The sequence below is a fragment of the Rhinopithecus roxellana genome, chromosome 2 (genome assembly GCF_007565055.1).
Source record: "Rhinopithecus roxellana isolate Shanxi Qingling chromosome 2, ASM756505v1, whole genome shotgun sequence".
NCBI classification, from domain to species: Eukaryota; Metazoa; Chordata; class Mammalia; order Primates; family Cercopithecidae; genus Rhinopithecus; species Rhinopithecus roxellana.
Genome location: NC_044550.1, coordinates 20189359 through 20212169, shown reverse-complemented (window position 1 = coordinate 20212169; position 22811 = coordinate 20189359). Strand labels below are relative to the sequence as shown.

The 22811-nt window shown below is 37.5% G+C and overlaps 1 protein-coding gene and 1 long non-coding RNA gene across 3 annotated transcripts in view; one reads left to right on the top strand and one right to left on the bottom strand.

Moving 5' to 3' along the window:
* LOC115892801 overlaps nucleotides 1-22811 on the top strand; it is a 71110-nt gene that overhangs the window by 5735 nt on the left and 42564 nt on the right. The gene's annotated exons all lie outside the window — the stretch shown is intronic.
* The window catches only part of SGMS2 (sphingomyelin synthase 2), a 98548-nt gene continuing 87126 nt past the window's right edge, over nucleotides 11390-22811 (bottom strand). For both annotated transcript variants that reach the window (XM_010373208.2, XM_030915134.1), the window contains 3 exons: nucleotides 22076-22229; nucleotides 17673-17839; nucleotides 11390-16075 (listed from right to left, as the gene is read on the bottom strand). In XM_010373208.2, the coding sequence (XP_010371510.2) occupies nucleotides 15872-16075; nucleotides 17673-17839; nucleotides 22076-22229 (525 nt within the window). In that variant the 3' untranslated portion in view covers nucleotides 11390-15871. The remainder of the gene's footprint in view (nucleotides 16076-17672; nucleotides 17840-22075; nucleotides 22230-22811) is intronic.

The window sequence follows — 22811 nt, the reverse complement described above, 5'->3', positions numbered from 1 at the left end:
ATATTCCTATTTATAATATTCACATATTTATAAATATATGAGGAAAAAGTTATCATTAACATTTTCCATGTTGTTCTCCCACAAATTTTTTTTTAATATTCTTTAAGTTCTAGGGCACATGTGCACAACGTGAAGGCTTGTTACATAGGTATACATGTGCCATGTTTGTTTGCTGTACTCATTAACTCATCATTTACATTAGGTATTTCTCCTAATGCTATCCTTCCCCCAGCCCCCACCCCCAACAGGCCCCAGTGTGTGATGTTCCCTGCCCTGTGTCCATGTGTTCTCATTGTTCACCTCCCACCTATGAGTGAGAACGTGCAGTGTTTGGTTTTCTGTCCTTGTAACAGTTCGCTTAGAATGATGATTTCTAGCTTCATCCATGTCCCTGCAAAGGACATGAACTCATCCTTTTTCATGGCTGCATAGTATTCCATGGTGTATATGTGCCACATTTTCTTAATCCAGTCTATCATTGATGGACATTTGGGTTGGTTCCAAGTCTTTGCTATGGTGAATAGTGCCACAAATAAACATACTGTGTGGTGTGTCTTTATAGTAGCATTATTTATAATCCTTTGGGTATATACCCAGTAATGGGACTGTTGGGTCAAATGGTATTTCTAGTTCTAGATCCTTGAGGAATCGCCACACTGTCTTCCACAATGGTTGAACTAATTTACACTCCCACCAACAGTGTAAAAGCATTCCTATTTCTCCACATCCTCTCCAGCACCTGTTGTTTCCTGACTTTTTAATGATTGCCATTCTAACTGGCATGAGATGGTATCTCATTGTGGTTTTTATTTGCATTTCTCTGATGACTAGTGATGATGAACATTTTTTCATATGTCTGTTGGCTGCATAAATGTCTTCTTTTGAGAAGTGTCTGTTCATATCCTTTGCCCACTTTTTGATGGGGTTGTTTTTTTCTTGTAAATTTGTTTGAGTTCTTTGTAGATTCTGGGTATTAGCCCTTTGTCAGATGGGTAGATTGCAAAAATTTTCTCCCATTCTGTAGGTTGCCTGTTCACTCTGATGATAGTTCCTTTTGCTGTCCAGAAGGTTTTCAGTTTAATTAGATCCCATTTATCTATTTTGGCTTTTGTTGCCATCGCTTTTGGTGTTTTAGTCATGAAGTCTTTGCCCATGCCTATGTCCTGAATGGTTTTATTTTTTTTAGACAGAGTCTCACTCTGTCACCCAGGCTGGAGTACAGTGGTGCGATCTTGGCTCACTGCAACCTCCGCCTCCCATGTTCAAGTGATTCTCCTGCCTCAGCCTCCCAAGTAGCTGGGATTACAGGCACATGCCACCTCGCCCGGCTAATTTTTGTTATTTTTAATAGAGACGGGGTTTCACCATGTTAGCTAGGTTGGTCTGGAACTCCTGACCTCGTGATCCGCCTGCCTTGGCCTCCCAAAGTGCTGGGATTACCGGCATAAGCCACTGTGCCCAGCTCATTTGTTTTTAAATTTATTATTATTATTATTATTATTATTATTATTATTATTATTATTTTATGAGATAGAGTCTTTCTGTGTCGCCCAGGCTGGAGTGCAGTGGTGCAATCTTGGCTCACTGCAATCTCCACCTCCCAGGTTCAACAGATTCTCATGCCTCAGCCTCCCAAGTAACTGGGATTATAGGCATGTGCCACCACACCTGGGTAATTTTTGTTGTTGCTGTTGTTGTATTTTTAGTAGAGACAGGGTTTTGCCATGTTAGCCAGGCTGGTCTTGAACTCCTGGCCTCCAGTGATCCTCTTGCCTCCCACAAATCATTTTTAATTACTATATTCTAGCACAGGGATCAGCAGTTTTTGCCTGAAAAGGACCAAATAGTAAATATTTCAGATTTTGTGTGCCATATGGTCTCTGTCACAACTGTGTAACTCTGCTTGCCGTGGGAGTAGGAAAGCAGCCATTGACAATAAGTAAATAAATGGGCATGGCTATATCCAATAAAATTTGCTTTATGGAAAAAGGCAGCAGCTGTGCTTAGCCTGCAGGCTTTTATTTCCTCACACTTAAATTCAAAAAAAGCTAGTCCATTGTTTAAAAATATTTCAAAGTTTAACCAATAGCTAGTTGTTGACCCTCCTTAAAGGTTTTTTGCTATTATAAACCATACTGGGATATATATATCTTTGATTATTTCAGTAGGATAAATACCACAAAGAACTGGTACATTTCTAAGGCTATTGATAAAGTGTACACATGCACACACACACACAACTTTTGCCTTTATACCTCTTGGAGTTATTTGCATTAAAAATGTGATATATCCTTTTGGATTTCTTATGTTTACATAATTTCCCTCCTCTTCCCCCATAAATGGTGTCACACTCTGCTTTTGGTTAATTAATCTGCTCTTTTAACCTACCAGTGTATTTTGAGAATCTCTCCATGCCAATGAGAATCCATCAGCCTCATCCTTTTTAATAGCTGTCTGATAATTTCACTGAATAGATTCTTCATCAATAGATTTTTACTGGAGTACACTAATTGTCATCAACTATTTTCAGCACTGGGGATACTATCTAAGCAAAACAAAGTGCTTGCCCTTAGAAGAGGTTTTCCGCTGGGGAAGACAAAAGATGGACAGGCCAGGCATGGTGGCTCAAGCCTGTAATCCCAGCACTTTTGGAAGCTGAGGCGGGTGGATTGCTCAAGCCCAGGAGTTTGAGACCAGCCTGCACAACATAGTAAAACCCCATCTCTACAAAAGATAGAAAGAGATGGACAAATGTATAATGTCAGTTGGTGATAAGTACTATGGAGGAAATAAGGCACATGAAGAGGATGGTAGGTATTCTGTGTGTGTGTGTGTGTGTGTGTGTGTGTGTGTAGGGGAGTGGTTTATTTAATCAGGTTGTTCAGGGAAGGCCTCTTTTAAATAGACAGCTGATCACCTGATGGAAGGCTTTTACATACCTGGGGAAAGAGCATTCCAGACAGAGGAAATGGTAAGTGTAAAGGCCCTGAGGCTGAGGTGTGCTAGGAGTTTTCCAGGAACAAGGAGGCCACCTGGCTAGAGTGGAAAGAGCAAGGGGAAGGTGGTAAGAGTTGGAATCAGAGAGGTACTAATGTACGGTGTTTTAGAGATGTTGATCTTTACTCTCAGTAACATGGTGCATCACTGAAGAGTTTTTGAGAAGGAATGCCATCATTTGGCTTGTATTTTAACAGAATCACTTTTGCTGGCTGTAAAGGGACAAAGGTCAAACCAAGGAGCCCATTAAGAAATCGATTTAAGTATGTCACAACTTATTACTCAAGCCTCTCCTAGTAAACATCTAAGTTATTTTCGGTTTCTTTCAATTAAAAATATGCTGAAATATTGGGAGTTTTTTGGTTTTTTTTATTGTGGTAAAAATATGTGTAACATTTACCATTTTAGCCATTTTTAAGTGTACAGTTCAGTGGCATTAAGTACATTCACAGTGTTGTGTAACTATCACTACTATTTCTAGAAGTGTTTCATTATTCCAAATAGAAACCCTGTACCTAATAAGCAACAACTTGTCATTCTCCCTTTCCTTTAGTCACAAGCTCTATTCCGTTTGTCTTTATGAATTTGCCTATTCTAGGTACCTCTTTTTTTTTTTTTTTTTTTTTTTTTTTTTTTTTTTTTTTTTTTTTTTGAGGCGGAGTCTTGCTCTGTCTCCCAGGCTGGAGTGCAGTGGCCGGATCTCAGCTCACTGCAAGCTCCGCCTCCTGGGTTCCCGCCATTCTCCTGCCTCAGCCTCCCAAGTAGCTGGGACTACAGGCGCCCGCCACCTCGCCCGGCTAGATTTTTGTATTTTTAGTAGAGACGGGGTTTCACTGTGTTCGCCAGGATGGTCTCGATCTCCTGACCTTGTGATCCGCCCGTCTCGGCCTCCCAAAGTGCTGGGATTACAGGCTTGAGCCACCGCGCCCGGCCTATAGGTACCTCTTTTAAGGTGAATCATATATTTGTCCTTTTGTATCTGGCTTATTTAACTTAGAATAACATTTTCAAAGTTTACTCATGTTTGTAGCATGTGTCAGAATTCCATTCCTTTTAATAGCTGGATAATACTCCATTGTTGCATATATCACATTGTTTATCCTTTCATCTGTTGAAAGACACACAGATTGTTTCCACCTTTGGGCTACTGTGAATAATACTGTGAACACTGGTGTGCAAGTATCTGTTTGAGTCCTTGATTTCAATTTATTTGGCTACATACAGAGGAGTAAAATTGCTGGATTATATGGTAATTCTTTTGGGGACCCAACATGCTATTCTCCACAGAAGCTGCACTATTTTACATTCCCACCAGCAACAATAAGGGTTGCAATTTCTTTTATTATTTTTTAATGGGTTCTGTAAATGGCGAATGCAATATCTTTATATCCTCACCAACACTTATCATTTTCTGTTTGTCTTTTCCGTAATAGCCATCCTAATGGTAGTAAAGTGTATCTCATTGTGGTTTTTGACTTGTATTTTTCTAATGACTAATGATGCTGAGCATCTTCTCATGTGCTTTCTGGACATTTACATATATTCTTTGGAGAAATGTCTATTCAAATCCTTTGCCCATTTTTGAAAGCGGTTGTTTGGTTGTTGCTGAGTTGTAGGATCATTTTAGATATTCTGAATATGAATCCTTTATCATAGGGGTCCCCAACCCCCAGGCTGCAGACTGGTACCAGTCCGTGGCCTGTTAGGAGCTGGGCTGTATAGTAGGAGGTGAGTGGCCTGTGAGCATGCATGACTGCCTGAGTTCCACCTCCTTTCAGATGAGTGGTGGCATTAGATTCTCATAGGAGTGCTGACCCTATTGTGAACTGTGCATGCGAAGGATCTAGGTTGCATGCTTCTTATGAGAATCTAACTATTACCTGATGATCTGAGTTGGAACAGTTTCATCCTGAAATCATCTCCCTCCTCCCTGCTGGTCCGTGGAAAAATTGTCTTTTACGAAACTGGTCCCTAGTGCCAAAAGGTTGGAGACGGCTGCTTTATCAGATATAGGATTTGCAGCTATTTTCTGTCATTCTGTGGATTGTCTTTTTGCTCCCTTCATATTGTAATTTGATGCAATAAAGTAAATTTTGATAAATTTCAGTTTATCTGTTTTTTATTGCCTATTCTTCTGAGGTTATACTTAATAAGTACACAGTCCAAGGTCATAAAGAGCTTCATCTATTTCTTCTAAGAGTTTCATAGTTTTAGCTCTTAAATTTAGGTCTTTGATCCATTTTTTGCATTAATTTGTGTATGGGGTATCAAGTAAGAGTCTAACTTCATTCTTTTGTATGTGGATTTCCAATTTTCACAGAGCTGTTTGTTAAAAACATTATCCTGCCCAGGCATGGTGGCTCACACCTGTAATCCCAGCACTTTGGGAGGCCAAAGCAGGCAGATCACTTGAGGCCAGGAGTTCAAGACCAGCCTGGCCAACATAGCGAAATCTTATCTCTACTAAAAATACACAAATTAGCTGGGTGTGGTGGCATGCACCTGTAGTCCCAGCTACTTGGGAGGCTGAGGCACAAGAATTGCCTGAACCCAGGAGGCAGAGGTAACAGTGAGCTGAGATTGTGCCACTGTGCTCCAGCCTGGGTGACAGAGTGAGACTGTGTCTCAAAACAAACAAACAGACAACAACAACAACAGCAACAGCAACAGCAACAGCAATCCCTCCCACCTGCCCCAATCCTTTCTCCATCTAATGGTCTTAGCACCTTTATTGAAAATCAACTGACTATATATGTGAGAGTTTATTTCAGGGGTCTCTGTTCTATCCCATTAGTCTATATGTCTGTCCTTGTGCCAGTACCACACTGTTTTCACTACTGTACATTTGTAGTAAGTTTTGAAATAAGGAAATATGAGTTCTCCAACCATTCCTTTTTCAATACTTTTGGCTATTCTGAAAAATTTGGCTATCCTGACAAACAATTTGGCTATTTTAGTCCCTTGAGATTTCGTATGAATTTTTGGACACGTTTTTCTGTATCTATAGAAAACACCATTGATATTTTCATAGAGATTGCATTGAATCTGTAGATTGCTTTGGGTAATATTGTCATCTTTACAATATCAAGTATTCTAATCCATGAACATGGGATGTCTTCCCATCTATTTAGATCTTTAATTTCTTTCAGCAATGTTTTGTACTTTCAGCATACAAATCTTTTGCCTCCTTGGTTAAACTGATTCCAAAGTACTTTATTCTTTTGATGCTATTATAAATGAAATTACTTTCTTAATTTTTTTTCAGATTGTTCATTGTTAGTGCATACAAACAACTGATTGTGTGTTTTTGTCTGCAAATTTGCTGAATTCATTCATTAAAGTTTAAAATTTATTTTTTTATTTTTAAATTTTCATTCAGACTCATATGATTTGAAATCTAAAGTTTTTCTGTTGAATATTTATTTTTTAACATATAAGATCATGTCATATGGAAATGGTTAATTTTACTTGTTCCTTTCCAATTTCAATGCCTCTTATTTCTTTTTCTTGCTTAATTGCTCTGGCAAGAACTTCCAGTATTATGTTGAATGGAAGTGGAGAACTGGGCATTCTTCACTTGTTCCTGATCATTCTTGACATTTCCTTTTTAGGGGAAAAGGTTTTAGTCACCATTGAGCGTGATGTTAACTGGCTTTTTCATGATAACTTCCTTATGTTGCGGTAACTTCCTTTTATTCCTAGTTTTAGTTTTATCATGAAAGAATGTTGAATTTTGTAAAATGCTTTTTCTGCATCAATTGAAATGATCATGTCCTTTTCACCCTTCATTCTGTTAATGTAATGTATTATGTTGATTAATTTTCATGTTAAACCATCCTTGCATTTCAGGAATAAATCCTATTTGGTCTTGTTATATATCCCTTTTAATATGCTGCTGAATTCAGCTGACTAGTAGTTTGTTGAAGATTTTTGTGCCAATGTTTATAAGGGATATGTCTTTTTTTTTTTTTGGTAGTGTTTTTGTCTGGCTTTGGTGTTGGTGATAACTCTGGCTTCATAGACTAAATTAGGAAGTGTTCTTTCCTCTTTCTGGAAACGTCTGAGAAGGATTGGTTTTAATTCTTTATTTTTTGAGACAGGATCTTGCTATGTTGCCCAGGCTGGAGTTCAGTGGTGTGATCACAGCTCATTGCAGCCTTAACCTCCCAGGTTCAAGCAGTCCTCCTACTTTGTGCCCAAGTAGCCAGGACCACAGGCATGTGTCACCATGCCCAGGTTTTTTGTTTTTTTGTGTTTTTTTTTTTTTCATAAAGATGGGGTTTTGTTATGTTGTCCAGACTAGTTTCAAACTCCTGGGCTCAAGTGATCCATCCACCTTATCCTCCCAAAGAGCTGGGATTACAGGCGTGAGCCACCATGTCTGGCTACTTTTTCCTTAAATGCTTAGTAGAATTCACCAACAAAGCCACGGTTCAGGGTTTTCTTTGTTGGAAAGTTTCTGATTACTCATTCTACCTTCCTGCTAATTAGAGGTCTGTTCAGATTTTCTATTGCTTCATGATTCAATACTGGTAGGTTTTGTGTACATTTGTTCATTGTACTCTTATAATCCTATTTCTGTATAATCAGTAGTAATATCTCCACTTTCATTTATGATTTTAGTAATTTGAGCCTTCTTCTTAGGCAGTCTAGCTAAAGGTTTGTCAATTCTGTTGCTCTTTTCAAAGAACCAGTTTTTCATTTCATTGATTTTTCTATTATTTTTCTATTCTCTATTTATCTCTGCTCCAGTCTTTATTATTTCCTTCCTCCTGCTAACTTTGAATTTTATTTGGTCTTCTTTTTTCAAGTCCCTTAAGATCTAAAGTTACATTATTGATTTCTTCTTTTCTAAAACATATGCATTTACAGCTATACATTTCATTCAGTGCTGTTTTTGCTGCTATTTTTGCTGCATCCCATAGTTTTGGTATGCTGTATTTTCGTTATTCGTCTCAAGATATTTTCAAATTCCCCTTGTACTTTCTTATTTGCAATTTTTTTCAGTTTGGGCAATTTCATTTTATATAGCTCCAGGAGAAGTCTTGTCACCACTTCTTTTGTAAAGCCTGCTATACAAAACAACATTGAACAATTATTTCTGTTTTTGAACTGAACTCTGATATAATTTAATCTCAAAATGCTCTTGAGAACAGCCCAAACTCTGATATTCTCTCCAATATTTAGGCAGGTTATTAAAAAATCAACTCACTAGTTACTGGTGAAATACAGTAACTTTGTTGGTAGTACAGGATGGTACTAAACACATTGTGTCGCTGTGCTGGATCAGCTGTAGTTATTAGGTTGATTGCAAAAGTAATCGTGTTTTTTGAAATTAAAAGCAATGGCAAAAATCGCAATTACTTTTGCACCAACCTAATACTTGGGACTGGGATAACAACACTTTTAATCCCATGGTCAAGGGCACCATAGACTAGTGAATGAAATCTTCTCTATTAGAAAAAAGACATTTCCACACTAGCAATTCATCTTTCACTTTTCTGGAAGTTTCTGGAGAGATTATGGCCAAACAATTCATGTATCTGATTAGTGTGCACAAATGTGGGAAAGACAGGCAGAGCGGGGGCTTTGGAAACATAATCTTAACACATATGACATTAAAACTCATTAACAGTGAGTTTGCTTTATTCTAACAAATTTGTGGGCTCAGACACTTGAGGATTCTTGAGGATTCTTTTGCCTTCAAGTCATTTTGCACTAGGAGTCAACTTTTCTCCCCTTTGAAATGTAGTGAATCGTAATTTTAAGAAAAATCTGTAGCATGTGACAAAGAACCTGGCCCAAGGACAGTTTGCTTCTGAAACTAATTTCCTAACAAAACCCTAACAAACGGTGATGGTGACCATAGTAATTATGACAGGGAGGCAGCAAGCTGTAGCCCACAAAAACAAAACTCAAGTTCTAGCTCTAACATTTATGAACCCTTTCATGTCATAAAATGAGGTCACCTTCTCTTGCCTTGCTTACTTCACAGGGTTTTGTGAAGATTAAAGAATGTATGTCAAGCGTTAACTGTAAAATGCTGTTTGATTACAGGTGCCACATATGGATTAAATGTGCATTTTATATATATATCTATATACACACACATAGTAATACATAATCCATTACTATCCTAACTTATATTAGTAATACAGTATTACGCTTCTGATATTCTTATGTATTAGAAGAAAATAAAATTTACATGTCAGTTTCTGAAGCATCTATGACTTTACTTACAAGCCCACAAGTTAGCCTGGTTCCTGTTTCATTGGACGCTGGAAGAAGACACAAGACTCCTGAGTCAGAGACAAAGGACTTCACTATGCATAGCATAGCAGTAGCCAAAGTGTCAGCATGGTCCCTTTGGCTCCCTTGTCTCTCAAATCCCATGGGGATGACTTGGAGAGGTCAAGACAGATGTTACATATGTAGTGGGTTTGCACCTTAACTGAGGACCACTGAGCTTGGCGTTTTTACTGCTTTACAATAAACAGAAAAAAAGACTTATTTAGGGTGATATGCTACCTCATTACTTAACATTGCTTACTGCAAATACAATCCTGAGAAATGGCCTGGGTAACAGGAGTTAGGGCCTTGCACTCAGCATGCCCAGCAAAAAATGTGCTGGCTGGGTGCTCAGAGACCATGGCACATCACCTCTCCCAACCTTTGGATGAGATAAAATTTGGTGTCTATTTTGCAATTTTGCTAAAATATTAAATAGAAAATAATGGTAAAATTCAGTGACAATGCATCCAGAAAAGCAATTCACTTCTACTTCTGAAACATCTAGCTGGCTTTGAAGGCCCTGACCAACATTTCTTAAAACTTACAAACATTTCCTAAGACTTGCATATATTTTATGCAATTGAATTTATTATGATGTGACAGGAGTTATGGATGAGTCTTAGAGTGCAGACATTCCCACTTTGATGTCAGGAATTTTATGTATCAGCAGCTCTAGTGCATGGCACACAGAATCACTCAGATGGTTTGTGAACATAGTCTAGTTTCCTGTCTTCCTATGTCTCAGCAGGAGATTCAAAATATCAGAGAAAATGAACATTATTAAAAGTTGTGGCGACCTCTTAATAGCATGATCATCTGGAGAGACTGAAGGCATTGCACAGGGTCAAGACTGTAATGACCTGCAATCAAAAAACCTTACAGACTTGAAGCTGAGTCCGTCGTTAAGTAGGCATATGGATCATATAGATACTTTGCTACCTTTAAATGTGGTGGGGATGGGATGGGGGTTGAAGTAAGTGAATTTAAATTCACTTTCTAGTGAGACTAGCATCTAATCCTGGTGGCAAAACTTGTTTGGACACACCACTACACTCTGATTCTAAAATCAACAGCTGTGAGGTAGAGATCTCAAACCAAGCATGAATGATCACCATTCTTTTTTGTTTCAAAGTGGTTTTATTACTTATGAAACTTGCCCATGATTAGTGTGATTGAAAATGCCACTTTAACTGCAGTTGTAAAGTTCCTATTGATTCCTTACTGGAGTAAGAGACAGAGTACTACTTTAAAAGACTTCACTATCCTCAGCACTTTCAAAAATGCCCAGAGTTTTATTCTCTCATAGGAGGCACACTCAAGAGCTTTTGTATGAAGAAAACAAATGGAACCCAGAATGAATTAGCCCCTTAGTAAAAGGGGCTAATCGTGTTAGTCCCTTGCACGATGAACAAGAGTTCACATTAGTTTCTTGCACACTGCATTCTAGATAAGGGCAGCCTTTGAAGCTATATGGCCAGCAAAATCAGCATGCCAGTGTTTCCACAGGATAATCAGAACATCACTATGATGAGCTTTTCATCCAAGGTCTGAGTGGAGGTGGCAGAAAAACTATTCTGATCTACGCTCTATCATTTCTAGACAATCCAAGGATAAAGCATGGACTATCTCCTGTAACTTATGCTTTGAACCTTATTATCTTATCCTATTCACTTCACCCCACTGAATTGCTTTTACAAAATTTATCTTGGAGGAGGGACATTTGTCATCAGCAGCTTCAAAACCAACTTTCTGCACCTTGCCGTTGCAATGTCTAGCAAACTCCAGTTGAGGACATTACCTTAGGCTTCTGTCTTGTGAAGGCATAAAGGAGACATAGTGACAGAAAGGGGTCTGCTTTTCATGAGTGACTTTGTCCTCTTGTGAACAGTGAAAATCAGAATCATGGAATGTGTGATTTTCTTCTCCATGAATGACCTTGTATTGTTCTGAATTATTTTTCACCTTAAATCCATTAATTGAAAGTTATTACTTTATTTTTAAAAGTCTTTGAAGAAAATATCCCTCTTGTGGTTTTAACAAGTACTCTAAAACTAGAACTCTTTTAAAAATGACACATTTTGTAAATGGAAAGAAACAGTAATAATTTTGAAAAGACTGTTGATGTCATTGTGGTTTATTAGGTAAATACAAAGTATAGGCTCTTGCATTTTTAAAAAAGCAAACCAAAGAGATTAGAAACCAAGTAGACATATCCTCTTTAGAAGAGAAACATAAATCAGTTTCAACAATTAGGCACTTAAAAATGTAAATGTAAGACAACACTTTAGAAGTATAAACTATAGTTACACTCCTGAATTCCTCCTGAAATGTTTACAAACACAAAATCACAAGCATGGAAAACAAATTTCCTCTTTATCAAAAAAGGAACCTGAATTTGAATCCAATGTGATAAACCAATGATTAAGGTACTGGTGGGTAGGAGAAAAGAGCTTCTGAAATTTACATACTGGATTAAAATGTAAGCATTTCATAAAACTATCACAATAGCATACAGTAGATATCATAATGAAAAATATGTGTCAGGAAAATAATGAATTCTAGACTTAAAATTTTACTTTACAACAAGGCACTTAACACATTGAAACAGTACAGTAAATTTCCAAAAGAATGCAATTGGCTACCTCTGAAACCTTGTAATAATATTTCTTTTGTGAATATACGGTAACATAACCATACATTTTGCAGCATTAATCGTTGCATAGGAGGTAAATTAAATAATGAATTCCAACTTGGCAATTAGATTAGTTTTTGTTCATCATTTCCTCTTTTTCTTTTAAAGGACAGTTTTAAATAATTCCACAGTAAAGCACTCTTCTCATTCATGATTTATTTAGAACATAGCATAGATTAATGAGTAAGAAAATAAATCAGAACTTATAAGGTGTGTATCTGTATAAAAACTTATCTTTGGGTACCATTGACATGATTTTCAGTGTTTGGGTGTTGAAGTCAAGAGCACTTCTTTACAGAAGAAATATTTTCAGCAACTGAGTCAAAGGAGTTAAATTATTGCAATACAAGGACATTAAAAACAAATACTAAAAATCTTTATATATATAAATAGAAAAGCCTTCAACACATGGCATATAACTTATAATATGCTTGATTTAAACATGTAAACTCATTAAGAAATTCCTTCTCACACTTCCTTACACTACAGAGGCTAGTGCATTAAGATTGGCTTAAAGTTTTAATCAGTTTTACAGTGCAGAACAAAAACAAAAAAGAATTAAGAAAGAAATGTTCAAACTATTTAAGGGGCAAGATATGAACTTTCAATGAAAAAAGAAACTGCATGAGTTCTGTCATTAAAAAAACAAGACAACAAATTTGGTGTTTCAAAGTAAACAAAATGTAGGTCGTTATAAAGGGAGACACTAATGATTGTGATCATGAGAGGTAAAAATGTTCTACAAATTTTCTTTGATCAAATGCATAAAAGGTTGAATTACATGTGCCTATCATCTGAGCACATTTTACCTTTGGGAAAGGTTTAAAATGCTTTTAAAATAATTCCTTTCACATGATACTTTCAGATTATTGGCACACATAACAGAAAACAAATGCCTTTCAAAAACTTGAAAACAGGCTTTTAAAAGTGGTGTTTGCATTCCAAGTCATAAAGTATATTGCCACAAGGGGGCACTGGTAATACAGCAAAGAACCCTAATGCAATGTCATCCACAAACCAGAGTAGACTCAATGCTCACTCTCAAAACAGCCTTGCTTCCACAGCAAAACTTGTTTCCCAAGATGCCAGTAAGTTAAGTAACAAATTCACAATTAGTTCAAGTGGACTCAGGAAAGGATGCTTTATTTTCAGATCTAGGGGACGAGTTCAATGATAGGATCTGAGAGAACTTCATTTGAAATCATTCAGAAAAAAATGCGGCATACTCTATAGGAATTATATGTTATAGGTATTTCACAGACAACCTAAATTACAGGAAAAGCTTCAACAGGAGCACAGACTTTAAAAAAAAAAAAAAGGATAATAAGATATGTATCTTAACTGGCAAAGAATAGGTGCTCCAAACATTTATGATTTCAAAGGCAAGATCGTACTTGTTTTATATCCCAAAGTGGCACATTGGGTTGAAGGTCAAGTTTTCTTTCCTACATGTAAATGGGTTTTACTATTTGTTTTTTTTTCCCATCCTGAAATTTTGATTCTCCCACCCTTATTTGCAAACCATGGACTTCCTCAACTGAATGACAGAGCTATACGACACGTGTGTGTAAAGACATGGCAGTGGCCACATTGGCATCACAGGTGTTTTTAAAGTTCTTTAAAAGGTGATGGGGTTTTTTTAAAATAAAAAAACTGGATTACTTGACTAAAATCCAAGGCTTACTTTTTCAGGGGTCTGTAGTAATTGGTGCACAATTTTTTTATTTATTTATTAAGTTTAAACACTTTTTTTTTATTCAAGAGACGAAAGGTGGGTTATCCAGACACAGCTGAATAAGGCTGTGAGGTGTATCAATTTGTTTTATTTGAATTAGAGGCTCAAGGAAAACACCAGTGTTAGGAGAGCAAAATCCAGGCTTCTGTGTCAGATGATTTTCTTTATAATCGGGCAACAGGAACTTAAAAATCAGTGTTTTCAAGCTGAACACCTTGTTCTTGCACAAGTGTTGCTATTTAATAAATGAATATAAGTGAACATTATATAGAATTATGTCTAAACTCATCAGGTAAACTAGGCATATGTTTATTATTGGTGTATTTAATAAGAAATACTGGAAAATTCAGTGTGCTTCAAAGCCTGCCAAGAATGTCTGGAGTTTTAATTCTTGTTTAAAATAACTGAATTAAAGAGTCTTGCTTCATGACATTAAATTCAACTACCTTTCCTTTAGTGATTGATTATTCTACGACACACAGAAAAAGCCATTCTGAAAACATACACAAGATTTTAGCACCGAAGGATGTTGACCCTTCTGAACGATTTGCATTGTGCTTTTCTCAAGCAATTTAAAGGTCAATTTTGTGCAGTCAAAGCTGACTAGTTTATAATGATAAATTTGGGAATGTTTTCCATTCTAAATGAAAGAAAAATTTTACCTTCAATATAAACATAACTGCCTCCTTCTACCCGCACTGGCCTCTCCACCCTCTGCCCTAGTGTTGATAACTTTGCAACCTTAAAACTTTTCTAAGGTTTCTAAAAGTCTTGCAAATTAACCTTCATAAGTAGTTAAGAAATTAAGCCAAGAATTATCCAAAAGATCCAATAGCATTAAATAATGCACTAAATCTGATAACATTAAATCTGATCAGATTTTTTTAATCCATTTTTTTGGCATCACCTTAAAGAAATTTAGAAACAGTCATCCCCCTTCACTGTGTAGCTGTAACTAACACACTGATTCCGAGAGTATATTATAATGCAGCACCATGTTATTTTCACAGGGTAGAAGTAAAATTACTCAATTGTGGCATATGTCCTTAGGACTAGTTATGAGAAGCTGAGTCTCTTGCTAAAAGCAAGGGTACATTTTTAGCAAGGAACTTTCAGGTTCCATCTTGGTTTTTCCATAAAGTACAACATAAAAAGGAAGAAATCACCTTCAATGAAATTTGACCAAATATATTTCTGTGCTCCAATTAGGAGCCCTAAAATTGATCTCACACCAGGGCCTGGCCTGGAAGGGAAACAGGCTCATTCCCCAAGTGGCGTGAGCCTCAGTTGACACACATGTGTTTTCAGCCTATGCTAGAAGAGTTGACTGCCCTGGGACACCAGATCCAAATTTACAGGGCAGACAGCATCTAAGTGTGTACTCAAGGGCCACTCATTAGCAGAAACCACCTCATGTTTCCTCTGTATCTGTCATAGAGCTTTTAAAGTGAAACGTTTACACACATGTAAAATCTGTGGGGTGTGTGTCAAATACTTTCATGTTTACTTGGATCAGCTTTCCTTTTTAAGATAAAATGATCTTTTAAAAACAAAACAAAACAAAAAATTAAAAGTGATACAGCGCGTTGGGTGGCAGCAGCAGTGTGCACTCCTGGACTCAACCCTAACTTTCCATGTGACAGGGTAGAAACAAAATTCACCCAAAGCTGACGCACAACCCATGGATCTTCCCCTTGCTAAACCTAATGCTAGAAACCACTCTCAACATTAGGCTGTGCTATTTACACAGTGGCTGCAGATGTCCAGATATTTTATTTAAAATATTAACACATTCTTCTGACCTTGGGAGGAAAAATATCCTGAAAAAATTTTGAAGTAGAGGGTTTTGGTGGAGAAAGAATAAAGAAAGGAGGAATATGTTCTTTGGCACCTCTTTAACAAGCTCATTAGTAAAGTCCCAGAGTGGGGGCTTGTCACCAATGAATGAAGAGCTGCAAGAGAATGTGTATCTTTCTCGGGATGAAGAAGAAAAGCAGTCAAAGGATAATACTTTGTTTATCTTTCTATTCATTTACACAAAATTTGGTCCATTTCTTCATTTACCAGTCAGTTCTCCTAAAATAAAAAACAAAACTATACCTTTGGTTACAGCGTTAACTCTTTTGGTGTAAGAGCTGATGCCTTTGTTTTGCTCCTCAGGTTGATTTCTCATTGTCTTCACCAATCTTCTGAACCCGTGAATACTTTTTGCATGATGATTTGAAGCAGCCAGGAGGCCAAGACAGCGGCCAGGAGAAGCAGCAAGGAATTGAGCCTTGTACATTTTTCTCAAAAAAATAAAAGATGGGGAACCACCATGCTCGAGATAAGAAATTAGTCTGTGAAGAAACCTTCAAGTTCTGCAAATGGTAGAAAAAAAGTAAAATGAGACATATCTTTCTCAATTTGCATCCTAATTATTTTCTTAAATTGGCATTCACTGTAACCTAAGAAAAAGAGAATTCAGATCACATAGCAGTAATGATTTTCATAGTCCTTTCCCTAACTCTACCATGACTCCGGTCCCCTAACACACCTAGGTGTCTTTCCTTCCTTTGTGGCTCATGCAATTTCTTCTGCCTGCAATTCCAGTAAGAATGGAGACTCCGGGAATGGATGTCAGAATTACTCAGGAGGAATAATTTTCAGGATGTGTGTGATCAAATCTAGGGGTCAAAGAGTGAAAGAAGAGCTCAGAAGGTTGAACACATTTAAGAGGAAAGATGAAAATTTTTGTTCAGTGTTGTCAGCAGTCAACTAGATGGAAGTGTAAGAAGGAAGATGGAAATAGGAGACTATAAAATAGGAAACAGAGCTACAAAGAGAAATAAAGTAATCCATAGAAAGAGCATTTATTAGTGGACACCAAGAGTTGGATGTCGATCCTTTGGAAATGTCATATTTCAATTGCTCACAAATTCTCCAAATTGAAAATATGGCAAGTCTATTCAAAGATAAGTAAGTCATAGTACACAGACCAACTCTGTTATACCAAGGACACTTACCAAGACCAGGAGAAAACAGAGACTGGGAGGAATAATTCCGCCTTGGGACCAGAGGAAAAGAGCAAGAGTTACAGAAAAAAGAGGTGGCATTTGAGCTAGCTCTTTAAGTATGAATGGGAGAAGAAAGAAAAGGGTATCTGGAAACAAGGAAGCAGCAGTAGCAAATGAGGAAGAATCGGAAAGGAAGCCAGAGAGCACCATTATCACCAGAGGATATACCAAATCCAGTCATTCATAAGCTATTTAGTTAGTGATTTTAAACAATAGCTGCTATCAGCCGGGCAAGGTGGTTCATGCCTGTAATCCTGGCATTTTGGGAGGCTGAGGCAGGAGGATCACTTGAGGTCAGGAGTTCAAGGCCAGCCTGGCCAACATGATGAAACCCTGTCTCTACTAAAAATACAAAATAAAAATTAGCCAGGCGTGGTGGGGTGCACCTGTAATCCCAGCAATTTGGGAGGCTGAGACACAAGAATCGCTTGAACTTGGAAGGTGAAGGTTGCAGTGAGCCAAGATTGCACCACTGTACTCCAGTTTGGGCCATAGAACAAGACTGTCTCAAAAATAAAAAAATAATAAAAAAATAGCTGTTACCTTCTCCTTAAAACTAATCTAAGTTGAAGGCAGGGATTATGTCTTACCCAGCTGCACTACAATACTTTTACAGAGAAGGTTCCTAAATTTTAATTTAGTACATGTATTTCTTCATTCTAGTATAAATTACCTGAGTTAGTGATGCACTGTGCTCCATAACCTTATGGCATCTTTTCCATAAATGGCATTCATATTTGTGAAGTTCTTTGTTTTATTTTAAAAAGCAGTAATGGATATATGTTTAAGTGAATGTGGCAATATCAGTTATCCCCATTAAGCTATCTAAAACCCCACGACATGAAAAGGGTCCACTGCATTCAAAGCAAAGAAATTATTCAAGCATCTTCACTGCTCTCACCTTTTCATTGGCCATTGAATGGTACCACCAAAACAGTCGTGTTGTGATATAATAAGCAATGATCACATCGACAGTGTAGTGTTCATGTGCTACAAGAATGCAGATGATCCCGGCAGCACTCAGCAGCCAGCAGATTAAATGATACCACCAGAAGTGACGAGGCGAATCTGGACAGCAGAAAAATTACAGAGTTAATAAGATTCCCAGAGATGAATATAATGATTACAGTCTGTCCTAACGACCTTAAGTAGAATAACCCAGGATCAAGAGGTCACCAGAAGGAGAAAACTGATCACGTAAACTGAGTCACTATGAACCGCCCAGGATCTGCTCAGGTAGGAGGGAGGCAGAGGGGCTCCCTGAGTGGACATGATAGTCATTCACTGGGGAAGCTGGTAACACTAGACATTCTAGGCCTTGCCCATGTGAATAAGCTGTTTCAAAAGAAAGAGAACAGAACTGTTTATTAGGTTGGCTGGAATTGCATACTGGCTCACATAAAGGAGCCACTTTCCCACTGGAAAGAAAGATAGTAGGGGTCAAAAGAAAAGGTGGTTGTCTATGAAAATAAGGAGGGAAATGGAAAAACAGGAGTAATTTCAGGTTTTAAATTTACATTATTTCTCCAGGGGTATGTGTAGGGTAAGGGCGTCAGAAGGAATGGCATTGTGGCTAGCAGTATTTTGATTCTCAGCAATTTTACACTGTTATTGCTAATACCAACTATAAAACATTCCCTCTGTAAAGGTTAGGATTCCTGACCATTCACTTATGGACTCAGCCTTCCTGGTAAGGCCACTTAAAAGTTCATTCTACTTACCAGCTGTAAGAAACAACTATGGCACTCACTAAGGTCTCTTCGCAATCCTGCTTCCCAACGTACAGGTCATCTGGTATTTACCTTAGAAGTTCAAAATGTTTGGGCAAACTAGAACTATTTTGCATTCGTTTATTCACAAGAAGCAAAGCTGAAGTAGGTATAGAGGTGGCCTGAATCTTCTTTTTACTACTCATGGAATTGTAAGTGAGGTTTTAGGAATAGCTGGAAACCCCAGCAGTGCTTTCTCATAAAAATGTATTTCCTATTTTGCTACCACATTGGGCCCACCACTCATTAACTGAGAACACTGGCTGACCCAAAGAAAAGATTGAATAGAAGGTGTTTTGAAATAGAAATGGCAAAATGGCAATCCTCTTACTTTCTCATTCATCCCCTAGGGATAACAATGAGCTAGATGATGACACAAATAGTAGCTAACATCACTGTCTGTGTGAAATTCTAGCCCTAGGAGGCATTAAATAATAGAGACAATGGACTTGGTAGGGTGGCAATGTGAAAAACCAAAAAAACTGTTCTCTACTAGCCAGATGTTTGGCACTAACAGCTAGTCTGATTTCTCCAGGCTAATTTTATCAGGAATCTACACCCCAATTATAATATTTGTGTGACTGTATGAAGCCCTCCCTTGTTAACCCCAAAATGGTCCTGGTGCCACATTTTCATGTGCTCTCACAACTAAATTTAAATCTACTCATGACAACACAGCAAAGAAGGAAAGAGTCCAAAGTGATCAAAAGGTGGAAAGTAAAAATATATAAATGATGCATCTAATTCTAGAAGCAGACTTTTCAAAGAAACCACTGGAACCACTGCTTACTCAGAACAAGAACGTACAGTATAATTCAGAAGATAAATGTTTTTCCTAATTGCCTAGAAAAAAAGCAGATATAAACATGGAATGCTCTGCTTACATACAGAATTGACTATAAAATTGAGTTTAAGTATTACAGATATGTCCCTTTATTTCTCACCAAAAATTGGAGAAAGCAAAATGGTATTCCTTGCATGCTATATATAAATTTACACAACTTTAGAAACCTCTAGTCAAAATCATGTCTTGGGGAAAAATGTCTCTACATACTGAGTGGCCTTCATTAAAGTATAAAATCAATCACAAGTTGCCTTGCTGTTGCTCTGAGGTGAAAGAATGTACAATAATGAGCAATGTCCCTGCTTATAGATAAGTATACTATTCCTTGGCAATACAATAGAGTCAGCCAGCTTGAATTTCCAAAGTTCTAAACAGAGCCAAGAAATTAAAAGCAAAACCTCTGGATTCAGCCTGCTTCAACTTGAATACCTGCTTCTCCAAATGATGGCTGTGCACTGTGGCCAATCACTTTATGCTTAAGTTTACTCATCTGAAAGATGAGAAAAAATAGTGCATCCCTCAGATGGTGGTTGTAAGGATCAAATGAGTTAATTTACATCAAGGCCCTAGAATAGTGCCTGGGACAGAGTAAGTATTATGTCTATTTGCTAATATTGTTAATGATATGGTTTGGCTGTGTCCCCACCCAAATCTTGAATTGTAGCTCCCATAATTCTCATGTGTTGTGGGAGGGACCTGGTGGGAGATAACTGAATCCGGGGGTGGTTTTCCCCATACTGTTCTTGTGGGGTGGCAAATAAGTCTCACAAGATCTGATGATTTTATAAGGGGAAACCCCTTTTGCTTGTTTCTCATTCTCTCTTGTCTGCTGCCATGTAAGATGTGGCTTTTACCTTCTACCATATTGTGAGGACTCCTTGGCCACATGGAACTGTGAGTCCATTAAACCACTTTTCTTTATAAATTACCCAGTCTTGGTTATGTCTTTATCAGCAGTGTGAAAACAGACTAATACAGTTAATATCAGTTGGTTTTCAGTTATTTTTAGAAAACTGAATCTAAGTTTCCTGGGGGTGTTTTTATTACTTTAAACCTACAATGCCTTCACTCTGAAATGCACTTCCACACCTCCACCCTCATCCCCATCTCCTTCTGTAAGTTTTTTATGATTCTCAGATTAGAGAGAAGATCCGAAACTAAAATGTACATCTAGACTAGACAATGACTGATCTTACATTGCACACTGATGGAACTTTCCTTGGCAAAATTAGAGTTAGAACCATAGCAACATATATCCTTCCACCCAACCCCCCAGAACCAATAACCCAATATTAGAAATGGAGTGACTAAATTTAAGGGAGAGACCATCCTCTGATGATGGTGCAGAGACAGATCCAGGACCCACCCCACCACCCCAAGAGTGTGAGAATACAAATAAGGGAAAAGGTGCAGAGGCTTCAACTTTTAAGTCAAGTATGAAGACCCCACATGTATCCCAATATTCTCCCTACTGCAAGTCTGTATGTAGAATTTACAAAGGAAGCAACAAAGAGATGCTACAATTCTCACAAAAAAAGACTTGACTTCATCTACTACAGAGAACCTCAACTCTTTTGTCATCTTGCCCTCACAGCAGAACTTAAACCAAATACCCCAGGTCATCAAAGGGGCAATAATTCACTTCTGCACCACTAAAGATAACCCTTGACTTCCACACCACCATTCAATTAGGATAAACCTATTTGGATTAACAAAGGGCCAAGAGAGGAGGAAGAGCAAGGAGGACAGGGGAGGGGAAGCTGCCTTCTGCTGCTCTCTGCTGAAAGACCTCCTTTTAAATATGTCCAGTGAAAAGGATTAAGATAAACCTCTAAAAAATACTGGCATGAGGTAACTTGGAACTAAAGATGAAGGGTAATACTGACCAGCTTTGCAAACCTGAAGGGAGAAGCATTATTACTTCAAAAGCATTTTGAGGTAACAGGCCTAAATATACAAAACCTCGGAAAGATATAAAAATGGGATCTACTGGGCAGCTAAAACATTACATCCCTACAAAGAACAAGACATGATAGACATGATTTTGGCCATAAAACCTACTAGAAAACCCAAGGATTTTGTATAATGTGAACTAAGCGTATAAATATAGAAAGATTTTTATTTCTTGCCACCATATTTCTTCTTGAGAAGAAAATAATCAGTATTGGCAAAATGGTCCATGAAGACTCCTATGAAAGCATAGAAAGTGCTGGAAAATGATGAAATTAGAATAAAATGGGACTTGGAAATGTTTTAAAAAGAGGAACACATTAACTGAATTATTTGGAATGCTAGAATGGAAGTGTCCTACAAATAATGCAAAGGTCATTACAACTGTCTTTAGAATGTACCAATCCTTTATGCAACAAAATTAACAATTAATTCCAATATTAAGATAGATTTTCATACCTTAAGAAGTATTAACCAAGAAGGGAGATGTTTTAGAGGCATGTTGAGTGCTAGAGAGAAGCCAGGACCAGGTTTTAAGCCTTCAGGGTTCAAATCACATATGACTAGTTGAAATTTTTTATATATCTATATATATACACACACACACACATATTCACACACACACATCTGTCTCTTTCACAGCTTATCAATCCCAAGAGAATAAGGTCTCCTATCAATTTCAGAGCCCAGGGACCCCTCCCACTACAGTTATCAGTTCAGTGGGAATGGGCTATTACTTACATTCTTTGATGAACAAATAAGTCAGTGTCAGCGTAACCGTGTGACCGCTGAAGAGGAAGTCTCCACATAAGATATGTGATCCAGTTATGGACAATCCACCACCAGAAATCAATCGTAGAATCCGTTGCACTTTTGCCTGAGAGTCTCCATTAAGCTGAACGACACAAGAAGATTAAGAAGGGAATTTACAAGTGGCTAAAATCATGTTTCAGTCTAATTATGTGACTCTTAGAAAGGACACCAGGTTGTGATTTTTTTTTTTCTTTTTAACCTAAAAAGTCAAAAAGAATCCAAGGAGAAGCTCCTCAAACTGGGTTTTATTCATTTATTGGCAAGTTTTATTGACATGTTTTAAATTATTCAATATGTTACTAATAATATGTCTTGGTGGTGGTGTGTCCTTGGGCAAAGCTTTTAAAAATATTAATAACCAATGACTTCACCACGGCTATGTGCTAAAAAGCAGATCAAAGCTACTTTCTTTCCTTTTTGCAGGGGGAAGTGAGGGTTTTGAATGGTTAATATTTGATTCAGCTGCATACCACATTACCAATATTCTCTACAGTGTATTGGTACCTTGTATTAGGTGGGCAGCCTAAAGTGGACAGACATATAGCTGTATTAATGTCTGATCAAAACATTTACAATTAAGAAGAGGAGTTGCAACTCATTACATAATTTAAATAGGTTTGAAATGATGGGTTAGGGATATACTGGCAGCTTTAAAAACGAGTAG